General features: G+C 40.6%; 1 protein-coding gene across 1 annotated transcript in view; it reads left to right on the top strand.

The window, feature by feature from the left end:
• The first annotated feature begins 1,199 nt into the window (after positions 1 to 1,199).
• CA8 (carbonic anhydrase 8) overlaps positions 1,200 to 19,737 on the top strand; it is a 50,374-nt gene continuing 31,836 nt past the window's right edge. The window contains exons 1-3 of the mRNA XM_059486315.1: positions 1,200 to 1,416; positions 1,701 to 1,892; positions 5,573 to 5,697. Coding sequence (XP_059342298.1) covers positions 1,338 to 1,416; positions 1,701 to 1,892; positions 5,573 to 5,697 — 396 coding nt within the window. The 5' untranslated portion in view covers positions 1,200 to 1,337. The remainder of the gene's footprint in view (positions 1,417 to 1,700; positions 1,893 to 5,572; positions 5,698 to 19,737) is intronic.

Here is a 19,737-nt window from a genome sequence, read left to right as displayed (position 1 = left end):
AGGCATCTTCATCTTGGGGAGAGAATTTCCTCAAACCTTCAATCTTTCAATAATTTGCAGTAGGAATTGATGCCACACTTCTTCATTTAAGACAGAAAGGGCAGAAGTGGGCTCCCTTCCTTAATCAGTGGCTTCCTTATCTTCACTGAGGGTTTCCATTCCTCCATGGAAGGGACACAGTGCTCAGTAGTGAGGAGTAAACACAGAGTCACAGAACGGCTGGTGTTGGTAGGAACTTCTGGGCATCATCTTGTCCAAATCACCTGCTCAAGCAGGGCTGCCCACAAGGACTGTGTTCACATTAATACCCTCATGGATGGAGACTCCTCAAACTCCTGGGGCAACCTGTGCCAGGGCTTAGTCATTCTCACAGTAAAAATTTTTTCCCGATTTTCAAAAAAACCCTCCCATGTTTCAATTTGTGCCCATCACCACTGGTCGTGTTACTGGGTCCCACTGAAAAGAGCCAGGCTCCAACCTCTTTGCATTTTCCCTTTGGGTATTTGTACACATCCATGAGATCCCATTGAGCCTGCCCTTCCCCTAGGCTGAACAGTCCCAGCTCTCTCAGCCTTTCCTCATAGGAGAGATGATCCAGCACCTTAACCATGGTCATGACCATTTGTTGGACTCTCTCCAGTATGTTCATGTCTCTCTGTACTGGAGCAGCCCAGATCTGAACCCAGCACCCCAGCTGTGTCCTCACCAGTGCTGAGCAGAGGGGCAGGATCACCTCCCTCGACTCGTCGGAATTGCTTTGCCTAATGCAGCCCAAGGTAGCGTTCACCTTCTTTGCATCAAGGGCACACTGCTCGCTCGTGTCTGACCTGATGCCCACCAGGACCCACAGTGGGTGGGACCCACGCACTCAACGCCAAACTGCATTCCGGTCGGTAGTCCCCCGTTCTGGACTGCTGCTCCCCAGCGGCCGGGCTTTGCCCCTTGCCTTGTTAAAGCCGCTCTCCCTGGGTGTCGCGGGTGCACAGCGCGCCTGTGCCCGGCTGGAGGGGCAGCGGGAGCTGTGGAGACACGCACCCAGCAGGGCTAGGGGAGCGGCCTGCGGAGGGCGGCGAGGAGGGGGCAGGGAGGCTCATGAGCAGCGTCCCGCCGGGCACGCCCGCTGCCGCCTCACCCACCGCGGGCTCTCCGTGCCGCGCCGTGCCGCGGGACAGCGAGCGGCTCCCGGCGCTGCCCGGCCTGGCCCGGCCCCGGCGCTGCCGCCGCCCGCGGGCGGGGGCGGAGGGCTGAGGGCGGAGGGCGGGGGGAGGTCCGGGCGCGGAGCCGAGCGCCGCCAGCCCGGCTCGCCCCGCACACGCTCGCACTCCGCGCCGTCGCCCATGGCTGACAGGAGCCTCATCGAGGGCGCCGAGCCCCTGCCTCGCCGGGAGGAGCCTCCCGAGTGGGGCTACGAGGAAGGTGAGGAGCGGGCGGCGGCTCCGCCGGGGAGAAACTTTGTCCACTGCCGGGGGAAGAGGAGGCGGTGAGGGGATTTCAGTGGCGGGGCACAGCGGGGTTCGTTCCCCGGCCGTCCCGAGGCGCCGGGAGCGGGGAAGCGCCGTCCCGTCCATCCCCGCCGGCGGCAGGGCAGCGCGGAGCCGCGGGGTCCGGCCGAGCCGCCCTTCCCCGGCCGGGGACAGCGCCTGTGTGACCCGCAGCGCGGCGTGCCGGGTCCCCCTGACCGCTTTTCCCTTGTGCCTCAGGAGTGGAGTGGGGGCTGATTTTCCCCGATGCTAACGGGGAGTACCAGTCGCCCATTAACTTGAACTCAAGAGAAGCTAAATACGACCCCTCGCTCCTGGAAGTGCGTTTGTCACCGAACTACGTGGTGTGTCGTGACTGCGAAGTGATCAACGACGGGCATTCCATTCAGATTGCCCTGAAGTCAAAATCAGGTATGCTGAAACATGGCCTTGATTTTCCCGGCTAAAGCTTGTGTTGCCTGAAGAGTCACTGCACTCGTGTCCCGGAGTGTAGGAAAAGCAGCCTTCCCCAGCTGGGAGCAGTTGTGCCCATTCCGCATGGACTATGCCCGGTGAGAGTGTTGCTGTTGACTTTGGTTAGGAAGAGGAGCAAGTGTTGCAATGGGAGTAGATTTTGATGCCAGGCTGGATGATCAGTGAGATAGCTTTAAAGCGTGTCCAAAACTTCCTCTTGTGGTAGTGGTATCCAATCCGCTGGCATTAACAGCTGTCTGCACTCAGAATATTGCTAAAACAGTGTAGTGCCAAACTGTTCTGTACAGCTGGCAAGATTTGTTCATGGTTCAAAGACCATGTAAATTAAAAGTGATTTCTCCCATTAGCTTGAGCGGATTCTGAATGCTACCTACAGAATTGGACAGCTTACGATAGATACACCAGTCATATGTACTCACGATATTGATGAGAACCAAGTAGAAAGCAGTCCTCATTTCTTAAAGGATGACATTTTTGGTGTCATTCATCAAATTTGATTTAGAAGAAAATAATAATTCCAACATAAGTGAAGTTGCAATATCTCATCCAGACCTTTTGTCTGGGCAAACTGTTCTGAATGAAGGAGGCAAGAAAGTAGGGAGGAAAAAAAGTCCACTTTGCTATCCAGCACTGCAGTAGTTCTTGCCATGTTTTTAGAACAGCCTCCATGTTATTCCAACCAGTCTTAGCTAGTAACAGCCCTTTGGGGGCATTTAAACAGCTGGACATTGTCAAACCATGAGACATTCCAACTTCTGTTTCCTTCTGAGAACTCAGTAGTATTGGGAACTGCAGCTGTGCTAAGTGAGGGAGTCAGTTCAGTTTTACACAGTTTTTTAAAAAGGAAGGGTTAATAATAATCATCATCTTAATAATGATGCTTTGATTTATAATTTCATTTCTATAATATTTTTGATGTATTTTTGCAGCACAGAACGTTTCTTTCAATGGAATTTTGCAGATTCGCAATAAAAATGTTTTACTTCCAGTCAGTTTTACTGCCTTCATCAGAAGCAGAGCTCTTTTCCCAAGGGATAAGGTTGTCCCTGAAGGATCAGGAATTCTTGAATTCTCCTGTGGAGGAAATGAGAGTGACCACTAGTGACCTCATAATTCATATGCCAAAATGCAACTCCTTCCATGCTACCTTTCCCAAGGGCAGTTTCTTAGTGGTGATTAATAAGATGGAACCAACACACCTGAATGCCTTTGCAAAACCATTAAGAGAACTAGAAAAAAGGAAAGACTTCTTTTATACTTGAATGCAATGTGATGCCAAACAGACGAGTCTTGAATTATAAGAAAATGTGAAATAGAGAAAAATTTGATGACTGAAGTATGGATTTACGATTTGGGAACTCTTGGTTTAGTTTCAGCTTTTTCTTAAATTTATTGTTACGTAATTTGCTATTTTCCCTTTGTAAACTGGGAATAATTTGGGAGGGAGAGGACAACATTTATTAAACCTACCAAGAGGAGAAAAGCATTAATAAGTTGTGATTGAACCTAGCCTAGTACTCTGGCCATTTTTCAGGGATTGCAGAAACTCCTGCAGTTTCTTTTCCTCACAGGAGATCTCTGATGACAAATCCATTTGGCCGATTATTTTGTTGAGAACTATTGAGCACTGGATACTTTTGAAGCTCTGTCCAATTAATGTGCAAGAGATCCTCATCTGCTGTAATGTTAGCAAAGAAAAAGTTCTTTATGGAAAAAAGTAAACTGATTAAGATACATATTAAAAATAAATTTGTCATTACTTGTGGATGTTTTTATCCTTAAATTCAAGACACGCAGTCCATATGGAGTTCCCAAATCTTTCTCATTATTTAATTGCAAACATTTTCACAGCTGCTTTCATTTTGATAGTGGAATATGTGTTGTGCATTAGGTGGAAGAACCATGATCAAATATGAAATAGTTTTATCATGGGATCCATCTCCTAACTGAAGCCTTGGACATAAACTCTTTGAAGCTTCTGGAGATCCGGAAGTACATAATATAGAGAACATTTGTTCTAGTTACAGTTTTTCTCAGGGCAATGTTTTAAAACAGAAAAAATACTCAATTTTCCTAATTGAGATGATGATGATGATTACATTGTCCTAATTAAACACTAATTGAGTATCATTATTCTTTTTATTTGTCCAGATTTCTTAAATACTTCAATTGGTTGTTTCCTCGAGTGTTGACTGGATTTGTAGATTTTCCCTCTAGGGGATATAGCTATAGACAGAATATAGATAAAGCAAGGTTAAGGAGCAAATCTGAATCTCTAACTATATTTAGGACATTTCATTTTAGAAACTCTTAATAGCTGTTAGATAAGTTGTGAAGAATTATTAAAGGAGCATTAACTGGAATATCTGACTTTTTTTCCTCCAGCTTGGGAAAAACATAATTGATCTGTTTTCTTTCATTTTTTTACAGTTTCATACCTTTGGTTTTGTGTTTGTACAATTGTAATATGATTCAATTGCTAACTTATGTTTTAGTATTACACCACCTGTTGTGCTCCAAGCTCAGGTGGTATAGTTTGTGTGTCGAAATAGCTATATATTATGGAACTAATTCCCTAAGGCTATATTTCATGCAGTTAAATAATCCTTATCAATTATCAGAGATTGTAAAAGATTAATTTCAAGTCTATGAAATGTAAGCTAGAATTTAATGGGTTCTGGGGAAGACTGTGATGCCCTTAAAGAAAACTCAGCCCTACCTAGAAGCCAGTATTCAATGATTTTAGTGGGAAGTTACCTCCAGCTTGTGGTGTAATATTTGATCTAAAGCAGATTCAGAAGTCCCTCGGCAAAAGGTTTCCATTGATTAATTCCATAGCAGGTTGGGCCTCACAATTGCTTGCTTTTACTACTTCTGGTGGAAGTCTCTATTAGTGCCAAAGTACTGAGCAGCTCTATACATTTTTTTGTGCACATGTTGTGATTGTGGACAGACGCTTTTAAGAAATTCCAGATGTTTAAAAATCTGAATTAAGAAAAACCCATGGCTGCCTAGAAGCTGTTTTTAAGTAAATGAGGTATGCTGGTTTTGCTCCAGTGTGTAGGTTTGATTATATTTTGGTGTGGAGGCATTCAGTATCTCAGAAGCCTGACAGGTGGTATATGAGTGAGCACCTTTACCCAGCAAAATATTTACTATCTAAATTTTTCTGTCCATTTTTGTGACCCATAGTAAATATAGGTGATGAAAATTAAACATTTGGACAACTTGGAGGTTACGTCCCAGTTCAATTCAGAACCTCTGCCATCTGTTTGGAGCACACAGTTAATGTCTTGATAAGACAAATAAACATTCCCTCTTCTGACTGGTAGAGGTACAATGCTTTTATTTGGAGTTCTGCATCATAAAACAAAGAGTTCAGTATGACAGCAGTTTTACTGTTTTTCATAACTGCCTCAATTCATGTTCTGTACCTGCAAGGTTCTTCAGAAGTAAAGGTGACAAGTCTGTCAACTTGACTCTTCTCCTCTCTGGTACCACTTCTATATATAATAATATAGAAGATTGCCACAGACTCTTTGTTGTATTTGGAGAATATATTCAGTGACTTGTCTGCTTTGAAAGGCAAGTTCTTTACCACTTATCTTCTTTCCCAGTGTTAATAGGGGGGCCATTACCTCGGGGGCACGAGTTTGAACTGCACGATGTTCGGTTTCACTGGGGGAGAGAAAACCAGCGTGGTTCTGAGCACACAGTTAATTTTAAGGCCTTTCCCATGGAGGTAAGAGTGCTTTGCATTGTATAACACCAGTGAAATGCAACAGATTTTATTTCATTGCCTGAATTCTTGGTAGCCCGAAAGCGACTTCCTTTTAGCTCTGCATGCTTTATATTTCAACCACAAAGCTGTCTTCCTGGGGTGTGCTTTAGTGCAGGTAAATTTGGATATGCATCTGGAATAGAATGCCTCCAGCACTCATCACACTGTATGATTAATTGGTCGTAAAGTTAACTTGCAGAATTATTAACTTCTTTCTTATTAGTGTTCTAACAAGATCTGCCATTTCAACACTCCCTATGTCACCTTGACTAATAGCTATAGATGGGGAGAACTAGCCACTGGAAATATTTCCATGGTGAGTAATAACAATTGAGGTTGATTTGGAGTAAGTGTAGAGCAGTTTGTTCTTGAACCAGCTTTACATACTTGAAAATTGAAGATTATGTGATAGTCCTCTGTATGTTCTCCTCGATCTGAAAACGTACATGATTTTGAAATAAAAGCAAAGTGATAATGCAGTCTTAAAAAATTCAGCTCCTCGTGGGGTTCCTGACATAAGGCAACACAAAATGCTTGGTCCTGCTTCTCCTGCCCTCCAGCAGTGGTTTGTTTTCACTTCCCACTGTACCATTGCTTACATCTGTCAAGGAATGGCTTAGAGTATTCCTTAGCCCCTGGGCTGCAAGACTACCTTTAAAATATACCAACCCCGATGTTTGATGACTTCAGTTTTGTATCTTTTATCTTTTATTTCATTTGTTGTGCACTATTTGTTTTAAAGAAACTCAAGGTTTTATGGAGTTCTTTAATTTATTTTTGCCTTATTTATATATCATAATCCCTCATGAGTCTGAAACTGTTTCTTGTATTCACTGTGCTCAGTGCTAGGAAATTTATTATTGTAGTGTTCATGAGTGCCTGGCTACTGGAATAGAACCGTCTTATGGAAAAGAATGTTAAGATATTAAAGAATATTGAAGGACCTACTGCAGAAATAAGTGTAAAAATCTTTGGACTTACATCATCCATCTAGTTTTTAGGGTTGTTCAAATACTTTCTTCAAGAGTTGTGGGTCAGATTCTGGTCTCTGCTATTTGCTATTTTGCACTGGTCTATCACAACCTCCCATATATAAACTTAGTCGTTTGGAGTTTTCAGTTTGAATTGAGTCAGATCATAGAATCACTTATGTTGGAGAAGGCCTTTATGATCAACAAGTCCAGTCATAAACCAATACTGCCAAAGTCCTCCCCTAAACCATGTCCCTAAGTACCACATCTATGTGTAGGTCCCCTCTGCAGGTTGATTCCAGGCAGGTTTTGGATGTGCAAAATTGTTTGAATGGATAAGACTCATCAACCTAAGGGAAAACAAGGCAATGACTTCTGCATCCTGATTACCTGGCACAATAGATACAATGTGATTTATATGGGCAGTAAGACCTTCAGGATACTGCAGTGTTCCCCTGAGGCAGGAAGCAGCCAATTCATTATGAAATAGCTCTGCTTAGTGCTTTTCTTCAAGGCTGGTCCAGTATGTGGTGATTGAGAAATACTCATATGAACTGTGCTGAGAGCTGTTCTTGGGAATCTATTAGGATTTCCTGTCTCTGTTAATTAAAGATCACTTGCAAACAGTCTTGGTGGTATGTGGGAACAGTCTATTGATAATCTGCAGAAAACCTAAAATTATCTACTCCAGATCAATCCAGAGAAAAATATGCTTGACCCAGAGATACAAAACAACAAACTTCATAAGTCATGAAGGGATTTCATTCTTCACCTACTTTAAAAGCAGTACAGCAGCTGCACAAACAAAGTTCTGGCACAGTTGAAGAACATCACCTGGAGGTGAGCAAGCCACTGTTTTTCTGTTTCCTGCATCTAAGCAGCTTTCAACTAAACTCTAACTTCCAAGAAATAATTACTGATGCAGAAATTCTCTAGCAGAAAAAAAAAAAGTCTGACCCCTAATACCCTTTAAGTACAGTGTGAATGTTTCATTTTGTAAACACATAAATTCTTATGGCAGAAGATGGTCAGTTCATCATCTTCTGCCTCAAGGTGCAAGAAAGTACAGAGCAGGTTTTTTTGACAGATGAGCTGCATTTCCTTCTGCTATATGCACAAAGAGCTGTTATATTAATTCCCTCTCAAATTGTCCAAGTCAAATATTATACTTGAGCAATAATAAAATGGGTGCTTGTGGCCACTGTAATGTTTAGGTAGCACACTTGGGACTTCAGAATGGAAGATTTGCTGTTTGCATTCCAGGCATAGCCTTGTCTTTTTTTTTTTTTTTTAAACAATAGCTCAATAGCTTTGATCACAGACCAGGAAATCTTATTTTCTTACCTTTTGACATTGGCATTGGTTTATACAGTTGTTGGAAATCATTAAATTCTGAATGTATATTTGCCTTGATTTCCACTGGGTTTCACAGATTGACAGAATATCCTGTCTTGGAAGGGGCCCGCATGGATCATCCAGTCCAGCTCTTAAGTAAATGGCCCATGTGGGGATTGATCCCACAATCTTGGTGTTATAAGTACCATGCTCTAATCAGCTGAACTGAGTTTGCTGGTTACTGAGCACAAACAGCCATTGATGCCTATTTTGGCTACATCCAAGCATTCTGCTGTAGTTTATGCTTTTGTACAAAATCAGCTGGCAGCTGTTTGTGCATCAGTGCCTGCCTAGGAATATGTTGCACACCAAGTGCATGAGTTTGGGTCTTTTTCAAGTGTGACTAATCTAGTAGGTCATCTTCCTAAGGAACTAGAAATTATTTCCATGGGAAATGATAGGGATTCTCTTCTCTTTGTGAGAGGAAAACAAGGACATCAGAGGTAATATGAAAATGGAAGTGCTTGGTTTAAGTGCAACACAACAGGTTGGCCTAGATTACACACTCTACTACTCTATTTTAAAACCTGAACTGAGCAGTTCTAAAAAAAATCAGCTTTTAGTTTGATGAGATCTGAGATGACTATCTGAGACTAAGTATTGACTGGAGCAGCAGTCTGGGTTTTTTTAGGGCTGAAGTGTATACAGCTTTATTTTATTACACTGGACACAATAGTTGTGAAACAGCTTCAGATTACCATGTAATGATCTTTGTAAAAGATTTTAAAAAAGAGTGTAATTTTTCAAATTTGGAAGGCCAATCTTCAATTACTTCCTTAGTCTCTTCATCTTTGGTACCATAATTTCTATAAAAGAAGTTAGGCAATATCCTGTATTAGTTGGGTAATATCCCATGTTTCTCAGTGCAAAAATCCATTGCTTCTTACTACACAGCCAGGGCCTTTGCATGTGGTTAGGATATATAGTTTTGTGGTGACGTTGGGTAGATTACAAAGCTTGTGTAACCTCTGGAACAGCTTCTTGAGCTAATACATATTGTCCAAAAATGTTGTTCATGTGGCTTGGATGCTGAGTTCTTTTTTTTGTAATATTCTTATATAAGGTTCAGCAAAGATATGTTTTCCACCTTCCTTGACTGAAGAAACCAGAATGTAGACAGTGATATGGCAGTGTTTTCATTTTCGCTGAAAAATCTGTGTTTGCAATAAGTCAGGAAAGCAGAACAAAACAAAAATATTTCTCAAAAGCAAATATGGTAATGCCTCTTCTTAAACCAAGGAAAAGCAGAGGTTGCATGTACCAATACTCCTCCCTTTTTTCATGAAAAAAAGAGCATGAAGACTGCTCTTACCCTTTGGGCAAGAATCAGAAGGAAACATTTGTGCAACTTTCTCTAGAAATTCTTCTCACCAACTACTTCTACTTCATGTAAAAGAGTGCTACTTTGCCTTTTGGCCAAAGATGTGTTGCCATGACATATGCTACGTGTTTAGTAAGGGTCCTAACACTGAGAGACTGTTTCATGCTAGCAAATGGAACAGGGTACCAAATATCTGTGCCTTACAGTAAAAATTTCCACAAAGCAGTGAAATCCACATTTACACATGTGATTTACCTGAAGCTTAAAGACGTGTAGGAAGGAAAGGAACTATTTGGCATCTTTATCCTTGGTGCCAAGAGTGTGGGTTGGAGAAGGAGGAAAAGCAAACTAATGAAACTGACTTTTTCCCTTACCTCTGATGTATAACAGGGAGATAGAAGAGGACAGGAATTGTAAATTGCTGCTATTTATTTTTTGTTAACAAAGTGAAATGGGAGCAGCTAAAAATGAGTTCCCCTTGTATCTGATCTCTATATAAACACAGCATATTATAGTGCCAGGCTGAATGAATTTACAGTCAAAAAAGAAATTAAATCCAGCAGAGGAAAGTAAATCACGTGATAACATCAATGCAGGTTTATGGGGAAAAAAATGTTTTCACTACTTCTGAAATGAAGGGAAACAGGGAAAAATATAAGGGGGCCTGAAAGTTGTCTCTTCCTCTTAGTCAAATGGTGGTGTGACCAAAGGCACAAACTGACCATAAAGGCACAGTTGTTTCCAGGTTCCTGTTGTGAAATAAAACTGTATCAGGGAAAATGAAAAGGTTCCTTTCATCACTTGCAATATAACTAGGAGGATAATTCCCTGTAATCCATCCTCTTTAAAATGTAGGATTACATTAGCTGCGAACCATGTGAAAGCTCTCAGTAGAAGTGGGTTGGCAGAAAATAATTTAAAAAATGTTTCCAAGATGTGCAGGAAGATTAAAAACTATTATTGTCCGTCCTACATTTTTTGAGTAGAACAGAAGAAAATACAGTTGCTGCAAGGACCAAAATCAGTTCTGGACAGGAATAAAAACTATTCCTTTCTGTTGGATAACAAAATGCAAACTAATTAATTCTGTAGACCCTTGCAGAGTAACTGAAATACCTGCTGCAATGAAGGTAACAGTGCAAAACACATATCTTACCCTCGATTTGATTTAAACCATGATGCTTTCCTTTGTTAACAAGAAATGGTGCCTGAAGTACTCATCTAACACAGTTAAAGCTTTAGGGCTTCAGGTGAGGCTGTTAGCATTACACTTAGCTATTAAAGTCTTTGCAGTCTTCACTGTGGGGTTTTCTCTGTGCCTAGCTCTGAAATCAGATATCTGCACACAGTGCATACCCTTTCTGGCATTTCTGGAGAGAAAGTATCATGCTTTCAACACAGAAATTAATTTTTTGCCAACTTGTAATATTCTTTGCCAAGGCTATTTGACCTTGCTGTCTCTTTTAATCATTGTCCTATTACCTTATCTGGATTAAAAAATAAACCAGAGTATTTTTAATTGTAATAGATGGCCTGGGAAACAGTGTGCTTGCTAGTGTGTCTCTCCCTCTTTATTTAGAGACTGACAAGCTGCAGAAGGACTGGGTAGGTATGAATGGCAAGCAGAATTCAAACCATGATGGCAGTAGTTCCTTTATTAGGACTGTGATCCAAGTAATAAACTCTAAAAGATAAACCAAGGAGTAAATTCTGTTGCCTTAGTTGGTTGCATTGATTGCCTGCTTGTGAAAAAAATAATTAATTCCACTCGTACTGGCAGCACAAGACCTTTGAAAAGGATATCTACGAATTTAACAGGAGGCAAAAAGAACAGATTCCAGAAGAGTTTATGTAGCATCATGCTGAGGTCTGGACCTCTGCTCAGACACTGTCCAAGTTTTCTGGTGGAATATTAACTTGTTACTAATAGTCTTGGATTCTCTTCTAAATTTTGGAATGATTGCAGGTGAACACTCTTAGCTGTGATTAAACACAGTGTGCCTTATAAGGAAATGATGACATTTGTGTAATAGCTAAAATCCTTGTCAGGTTATGAATAAGACTAGTAATTGTTTAAAGTAGATATTTTCATTGGACAGGATCTAATTTTTGAGGATAGAATTGTGGAAAAAATACAGGAAAAACGTGCCAATATTTACACAGATGTTTTCAGTTTTGTTTTCTAAATCTCAGTGATTTCTACAAAAGCAATTTTTTACATGTTGTGTAGATGCCATGTAGGAACTGTATCAGCAATACTTAGATTTACACAGCACTCTGTGGGCAAAATTGGTTTTAGCAGCAATTCCAACACTATCAGTGAATCATGTTATGTGGAATCCTAGTCCCAAATGTGCAGGTGTTTAAGTATTTTTCTGCATTTTCTATGTATCATACATTCTGCAATCCCCTAATTGATGTGACTTCTCTTTGGATTTTTTGTGGTGGACAATGCTGTGAGGTCTTGGTCTCCTTCCAATGTACAGGGAAACATGAAACAGCAACGAGGTTAAAGAAAAAATTACCATCATTGTAAAAGCACACATGAGCAGCTTATGACTCCTGAGATTGCTAGTGCTTTAAGTTCTTTCAGTGTTAGGTTTTTATTGTTGTTGGGGGTTAATTTGACCTAAGTAGGCACATGCAGTCTCTGGAGTATACTTTGGTTTTGGGTGATTTGCCAATAAGGGCTTCAACTGGCCCTTGTTTTGCTCACTCACATATAGTTTTAATTTTTCAGGAATGCACCTGTGTGCTTTCTAATGTGAATTCCTGAAAGCAGGTGCAAAAATAGGCTGATTTACTTGCACAAATGTGCTTTTATCTTGTCTAACACCTAAAAAAATTAAGTTAAGCCCTGTGGAAAAAGGTACACAACTTTGGAGGCAGCAAAATATGCTACCTTTTTGTGCAAAATCTACAATATATTTATTGGTTTGTGGAAAATGTATGAGCTGCCAGACACCAGGTCAAAGAGGAGTGGTATTGTTTGTGTTTCTTGAAGCCTCTTTATCTTTTTGTCTGTTTTTTAAGAGTCATTTGAGTTTTGTGTGGAGAAGCTCCGTGGCCCATATGCACCTAAACCAGTTTTGAGGTGGCAATTGCAATAATCTATGATTAATAACTTCTACCGGGATGGAGAATTTCAGTATTCATTGAAGAAATAAATAGTTCAAACTAAAAATGACTGAGCAGAACAGGACAAACTAACAGGAAAAAAATTTGCAAGGGGAGAAAAGCTGGGTAAAGGAAAAGAGAATGAGAAGAAAACGAGGAGCAGCTGAAGAGAGGGCTCCCCATTCCATCTAATCTCAGTCTGTGAGTCTCAGTTTAGTTCTGCCAGAAGCCACAGGCAGTCTTTGTGTTTTGCCTGCATCAAATTTTCTTGCAGCCCTGCTGGGCTAAGTTGAGATGTTCAGTTGCAGCCTGTTTGGTGGCACTGCATCCTTGCGGAGGCAGGAGTGTAACCTTGGACAGAAGAGCTGTTAGCATCCCCGGTCTGTGGTAGCAACACTACAGCCTCTGACACTTTTAAAAATATGGAATTCTTTTCCATTTACCGAGCAGATTTACAGCTTTGCCTTCTCCTTAAATTGATTTTCTTACACAAGTGTCTTGCTGGCAGTGCTTGGATTCATGGACATAGAGGTTGCTGTCAGCAAACCCTTACAGAAAACTGTTCCCCAGCTCTAACAGAATGGCTACTTATGGAGCTGCTGTGGGAGAAGACATTCTGTAGTCTCTTAGCAGATGGGACTTCTGAAGAGGATTTAAACTTAGTTTGGAACTCAACAAGATTGCTGCTCAGGTCTTTGCCATTTTTCTTGGCTGTGTGCCCTTGCTGTGATTTGCTCCAGTTGTACATAATTTTCTAATTTCTGCCATGATCCTTGCTGGCATTCTGCATGTATTTTGCTTCAGTTTCCTGCTGCCTTGGTTTTCCTATTTGGTTTTCCTTGGCACTTTGCCCTAACCACTAAGGCCTAACTGTTTTACCATCTAAAACTTATCACTTGTCGAAGAAGGGGAAAGGAGATTCCTTATTTTGTTGTCTTCCATGCTGCATGCTTGGGTCAGGACCAGTTCCAAGACAGGCCCCAATGCATAAGCAAATACTCTAAAAATCAGAACTAATAGGTTTTTGATGCTAGCCCCAAATTTTGTGTTATTTGTGATAATGGTGCATTCATGGCCCTCAAGAGGTAAACGATGAAACGTGTAGATCACCTAAGATCTGAAAACCTTAGGAGACTTCCAGAAGTATTTGCTGTTGTGCCTGGTTACATCACGAGCACAAATAATATAATCCTTAAAACATCAGTGAGATGAGTTCTGTTGCTATTGCCAAGGAACTGGTAGGAAACAAATTCAAAGGGATTAAATTGTTTGGCCATGGTCACACATGATGCCTTCTGTAGAAGTGGGGGAGAACTGACTCATGATTCCTAGATGCTTGGATTCTAGTAAGGGTTTCAGACACTGTAGTGTTGGAATACCCAGCTTGGGTTGTAAATCCTGTTTCAGTAATTTAACCACATGGCTATCTGTGGATGCCCTAGTCCATAGGCCACACTGTTGTTAATGAGATACTGGTCATTCCTGACTTTTTACTGTCCCAGCATTAAGCCACATAATGAGCTGAATGGGGAAACAGCTAAAGTACAGCAAAATTTGTGGAGTTCATGGAGCGATGGAAGAGAAAATTATAGCATGCTATTACACAATTTGCAAACTTGAAATTCAAGAGAAAACTGTTGGAGAAGCATAACAAAGTTTATTATTTTAAAGGAAGCTTAGCCAACATTACAGGAAAACAAAAACCTGCCTGAGTTTCCTAGAGGAGTGTATTATGGAAGAACAACTGCTCCCTGGATAACAGTCAAGCTTATGACTTAAGAAGATAATATGCAGCTGCAGATTCTCATATCTTAAGACAGACCATTACCTTTGAAACACAGAGAACTGTGGGATACAAATCAGTTATTAACAAAACATGGCAAATTAACAGGGAAGGAGTGTTTTCCATTCTGCCTTCATGAGAGAATCTACCATTGAAAATTAAATTGGTGATTTAAAACCTTCCACATATGAACAGTCTGGTTTTAAATCCAAGACAATAGATTGCAGGCAACACTTTGGAACTGAACATGCTTTTATTAAATGCTTAGTCATATAAATAACACTTCCAGAATTAAATGCTTAACCTATAGCTTTTTGTGTTTTCTGTCTTCTTGATGATATTGCTAGTCTGTAATGTAATCAACTGTCCATCAAGGTCCAGTCTTTTTTCCAAGCTTCACCCTGTCTAACTGTGGAGCTATAAAAGCACATGCAGACATGCACATGCACCCTCCCAGACTGGTAAGAACGCAGAGTGAAGGTAGGCTGGAGAATCTTGCAGTAAAACCCGTGTTTTTTTCCTTCCTGGTTTTCATATTTCAAAGGAAGGAAAAAGAAAGGCTTGAAAGTATATTTGTTTCTGTTAGCATAGGTAAAGGCAGACCCAGGGCACTTCAGCCTGCATGTTTGCTGGGGCCAAACATAGTAGGGAACAATAAGCTGCTCTGTGGTGCTCCTTGCTTTGCACACTGAGCAGAAACTTGGCACAGTGAAGAGTCTGACCTATGAATCTGACAGTAATTACTGTGTAGCTGTTTAGTTTCTTACTATTAGGTTGATATTGAAAGTTGGCAGCATAGACACAGGGACATTTTCAGTCCTTTCATGACTTTTTCAGTCCTTTTTTTAGCCTGTATACTTACGTTACAGTTAAAAAAATGTTAATTTTCATTAATTCCTGTTTTCTTTTAATCTCTTGTGAATGCCAGTACACATAAGCCGTGCTTGTGATTTCAAACATGAAGAAAAAAAATACATACAGATGACAAATTATGTATCCTCAGTTTCCCTGAAACCCTATGATGTTTTTGCCAGTGATTTTCTTAAGAAACAGGCAAGCTAATATTACGTGTCAGTGACTCCTGTGGGCAAACAAGGACATAGGTAAAAACATCTATGTTGCAGTTGCATTAACCATGAAAATTCCTTTTTTTTCCTTCCACTTTTTTAGACCTTCTGGCTTCTTTTCCCAGAACAGAAAGAAGAGTGCTGGTTGGATTTTTATGGTTCCCATTGCTTTTCTTTTTCGCTTACTCTTTGTAGCTGTCGTGTTTTGAGTTTTTCCATGTACATCAGTACTTCCTGCTGTTAATTTCATTTTTTAAATGAACCAATAGTTCTTTGTGTGAAATGAAATGAGGATGCTGCATGTGATTAGACTTTTCAAAGGGAACAGGTTCCTGTTTAATATTAGATGTTGCAATGTTTTTATTATTTTGTTATGTAGATACTTCTTTAGTGAGTTTGCCAAAAGAAACTGCTATAGTGTTTCCTGAGATGCTGCAAATAATTCAATAGTCCCAGGATTCGTTACCTTTTTTGTGGCACATCTGAAGGTATGCCACACAGATGCTTAGACTACTGCTTTCACTAGGCTGTCTTGTTTGGAAAGAGAATAGATTTTGAAAGGTGTCTTTGCAGTCCTTGATTTTATGATTCAACAAAAAGAAGCTTTTTTACAGCTGTTCTTCTTTCAAAGATGTTCATGGAGAGGAGAGCACCAGTCAGCAAAGGTTCTGGGCTACCATGGTGTCCCAGTCAAGCATATGTTCAGCATGTTTTAGCTGTGAATTTAGCTTTTGACCTGAAACATGTAGTATCTCACTCTGTAATTGTGAAGTTGTTTGAACAGTATCTCCAGGATACTTTGTGCTCTGCTCCATCTTGATTTATGTGCACCTAATTTCTCTGATCTTAGATTACAGACTTCTTTGTTCAGGGAATGTCATCTTGTTCTGAACATGCTTGGAGCCTGACGATTAAAGCGCAGACTAGATCTGCTCGATCTTTAACACTTTCAATAAATTATAACAAGCAGAAGTTGAGCAGAAACTGTGCTTTTTCTTCTCCTACATTATATTAATAAGAGATTTTTAATGCTAACAGTGTTGTCATCTGTGTTCATTGGAACTGCTTTCAGTTATGTCTCTTAGTGGTGAACTTCGTGTTGCTTTCAAAGATAGGCAAAGAATTCCCTTTATGTAATTATTTCATTACAGTGATTCATGTGTGGAATTTTAAAGAGCATTTAAATGATACTGAAATTTAGTGGCATTTTGGCACCTATCCACTGTAGAAGCCTTGGAAAATTCAAGTATGGAAGCATAAACCAAGTGCACTAATTTATAACCTAACGACATTCTCATCCTCTTCTTCATTTTGCCCAGAGTTCATGATCTACTAATTTGCTTCTATTTGCATTTGCATTTTCAAAGGAAGCATGTTTATGTTGACCAAACTATAATGTTTAACCATGAAGACTTTATGGGTATTTGTTTCTTTGTTTTGTGGCATGAAGTATGTACACGTACCCCTGCTTCTCCTAAGACATTTTCAAACAGTCTCTGTATCAGTTCCATTAAATTTATTTTCCTAAACCTCTCCTTCAGGCTGTTAATAACTAACTTTCTGGTTTTTAAATCACTTTTTTAGAAGCTGTGTGCCCTGGTCATATCCTTGGTTTGGTCCCTTTGTGAGGATTTGGAACTTAATTACTGTATGTTATGGTCACTGCCAACAGCTTAGTCAATTGCTTCCTGAAACAATTCAGTGCCAAGTCAAGTATCAACTCATAAATTCTTGTGCACATGTAAAATAGCAAGACAATTTTTCCACATTTTGCCCTCCTGAGATGCGGCTTACGCAATATTTTTGCTGTTGAAATTACACATCATTATTGTCCAACTAGACTGTTGCCTTCCACTATTACTAGCTGAAATCCTGAGCTTCATTTCATCCCTCTCAATCCTAGAAAAAGCCTTCCTGCTGGCTGTAGTTAGGTAGTCAGAGTTTGCCATTTTTACTGTTCCCCACTCAACTTTTATGGCATGTTGTGGGTGAGACTGGAGTGTACTGATCCCTGGCAAACTTGGGTGAGTCCAGGAGAAACTTTGATATCTCTATAATCTTTAGCAGAGGAATTCTAAAACTGCTTTAATTTACCTTAGAGATATAGATTTATCACTGAGACAGTGTTTATGGAATCAAAAGGGTGTTTCAGCTACACTCTTTCTCAGCAGTGACAGAAATATCACAAAACCCATTCTGCTCATAATTTCCAGACTGACATGTTTTAGGTGCCCCTCTGATTAAGACATTGTGATGCAGTATTCCCCTATTATTATTTGGATGTACAGCCTGTATACATTGAAATAAGAATTGGGAAGATATGAGAGCAATGACAAATCTCTCATCCTTGAGAGTTCTGTTGAGAGGTGCCTTCTATCCTGTAACATTATTAGACTAAGTGGACTTTCCTGGAGCTTGTGACAGCTGGTGGCACAGCTAACAAGGAATAGCTGTGTATCCTAGTTCTGAGCAAAGAACAAAGGTTACTAGAAGATTAATTTACACATGATGCAGCATGCACCAAAGAAAGAAGCTTTTGTAATAATTAGCTTCTCAATCAAGAGTGGAAAAATGCAGTGGTTGATTGTGCCAGCTGCACGGTTTCAAGCAGGCACACTGATGATTGTGTCCCAATCAGATGTTCCTATTGATCTAAAGAGGAATTATTTAAAATTTATGGTCTTCTACTGTGTGTAGAGCACAAACAGGAGCCTATTGAACAGAATATCCCCCATGTCACAAGCTCTTGCAATATGGATTATGGTTACCAATTAAGTTGAGGCAGGACCTCCACCCAGGCTGGGCTGGTGTTTCTTGTTGTCTCTTGCTACCTGAGCTGCCAGTGGTTTTATCAGACCCCTGTAGAGCCTGGTTCTGGTGCCAGGGGGGTCAGGAGGATTTTTGCTGTTGGCACATTTCCTTTTGACTCCTATGGAGCACGAGCCTGGTGCTGTATTCCAAACTGCCTGACTTAGCCAGTGGAAACGCAGCACATTGAACAGCAAATTAGGGTTTCAGTCATTTAACAGCAAGTATTCATAAAGAAAGCAGAAATTATTCATATAACATATGAGCTGCTTTTTATGGTAGCAGGATATTCCAGACTGCAGGTTCATAGCAAATTTGGAACATTAGGGTCATACCAGAGTGCAGAAATTCTGGTGCAGGGTTCTTCTTCTCCCTGTACCATTAATCAGATGCCTCATAGGAGATGATGAGCTGTGATTTATTTCAGGGTGTATTTTCCTGTAAGGAATCAGCCTGTGTCATTTTTGGTCTGATACTTGGGTGACACATACACAGCAGTCGGTCACAGTAAGGGACAGAGCTAGTAGCAGCTTTCCTGACTTTTTAAGGGTTGGGCAAGCTTAGTTGAAAGTAAGCTTGGGTGAAACATGGTCATTCAAACAAGTGGATGACTGAGGAGCTTTGAGAAAGAGGCACCATTCAGGAGTCAATCATGAGACACTGATTTGGTGGTCACAGGCAATTCATGCCTGGGCTCAGAGAATCCTGGGGAGTGTGAAGGAACAAGAGGCAAGGGACACAGATTGCAACAGGAGACATTCTGATTTGGTAGAAGGAGAAATAAATTATGGGGAGGTCAAGCACAGAACAGGTTATCTAGAGAGGTTGTGAGACTTCTATCATTGGAGGAAACTTAGTTGGACAAGGACCTGAAAAACCCGATCTGACTTTGAATTAGTAGCTAACTTTGAAGTTGGTGCTGCTGTGAAAGAGTTGAACTTCAGAGATGACTTCCAACATAAATTATCCTGTTGTTATATATTTTATCTGTGTGCTGGGAATGAAGTAAGGTCATCAGCAGAGCTTAAAAGATCATTTTTGCTCTCAGTGAGCTTTAGACCCTGCAGAATTCCACAGAGCAGTCAGTGCCCCAGACAGGGGAAAAATGTACATTTTTGTAATTGTGTTTTTTATTGAGACATTGGTTTCCAGAACTGATGAATGTGATAGGTCATATACATTGATTCTTTCCAGAATCTTTCATCCCAGGACTCCAATTTTGTGTAAAAATCTACCATGAAAGCCTTTTCATATTGACATAGAAGGTATTTCTGTGGTAGAAAAAGAAATGGATTTAAGGGGTAGAGCTTTATTTTGATATTTGGCTTTATTGAATTTAAAGCCAGAATCTCAGGTCCTTACTCAGTTTAGAGAAAGTCTTGATTTGAGACAGGCCCCCTGCTAATGTCTGTAAACTTTTGCTAAATAAGGATTGGGTTCAGTAGCCTTTTGTTGAGTGGGGTCTGGATGAAAATTGAGAAGTTTCTCAGAATTTTTTCCATACAGAATAATCCTTCCAGGGGGTTTGCTCTGCTACCT

This window comes from Ammospiza nelsoni, chromosome 1, assembly GCF_027579445.1.
Source record: "Ammospiza nelsoni isolate bAmmNel1 chromosome 1, bAmmNel1.pri, whole genome shotgun sequence".
Taxonomy (NCBI): domain Eukaryota; kingdom Metazoa; phylum Chordata; class Aves; order Passeriformes; family Passerellidae; genus Ammospiza; species Ammospiza nelsoni.
Note: the sequence above shows the minus strand (reverse complement) of the source record. Positions and strands in the feature narration are given on the sequence as shown.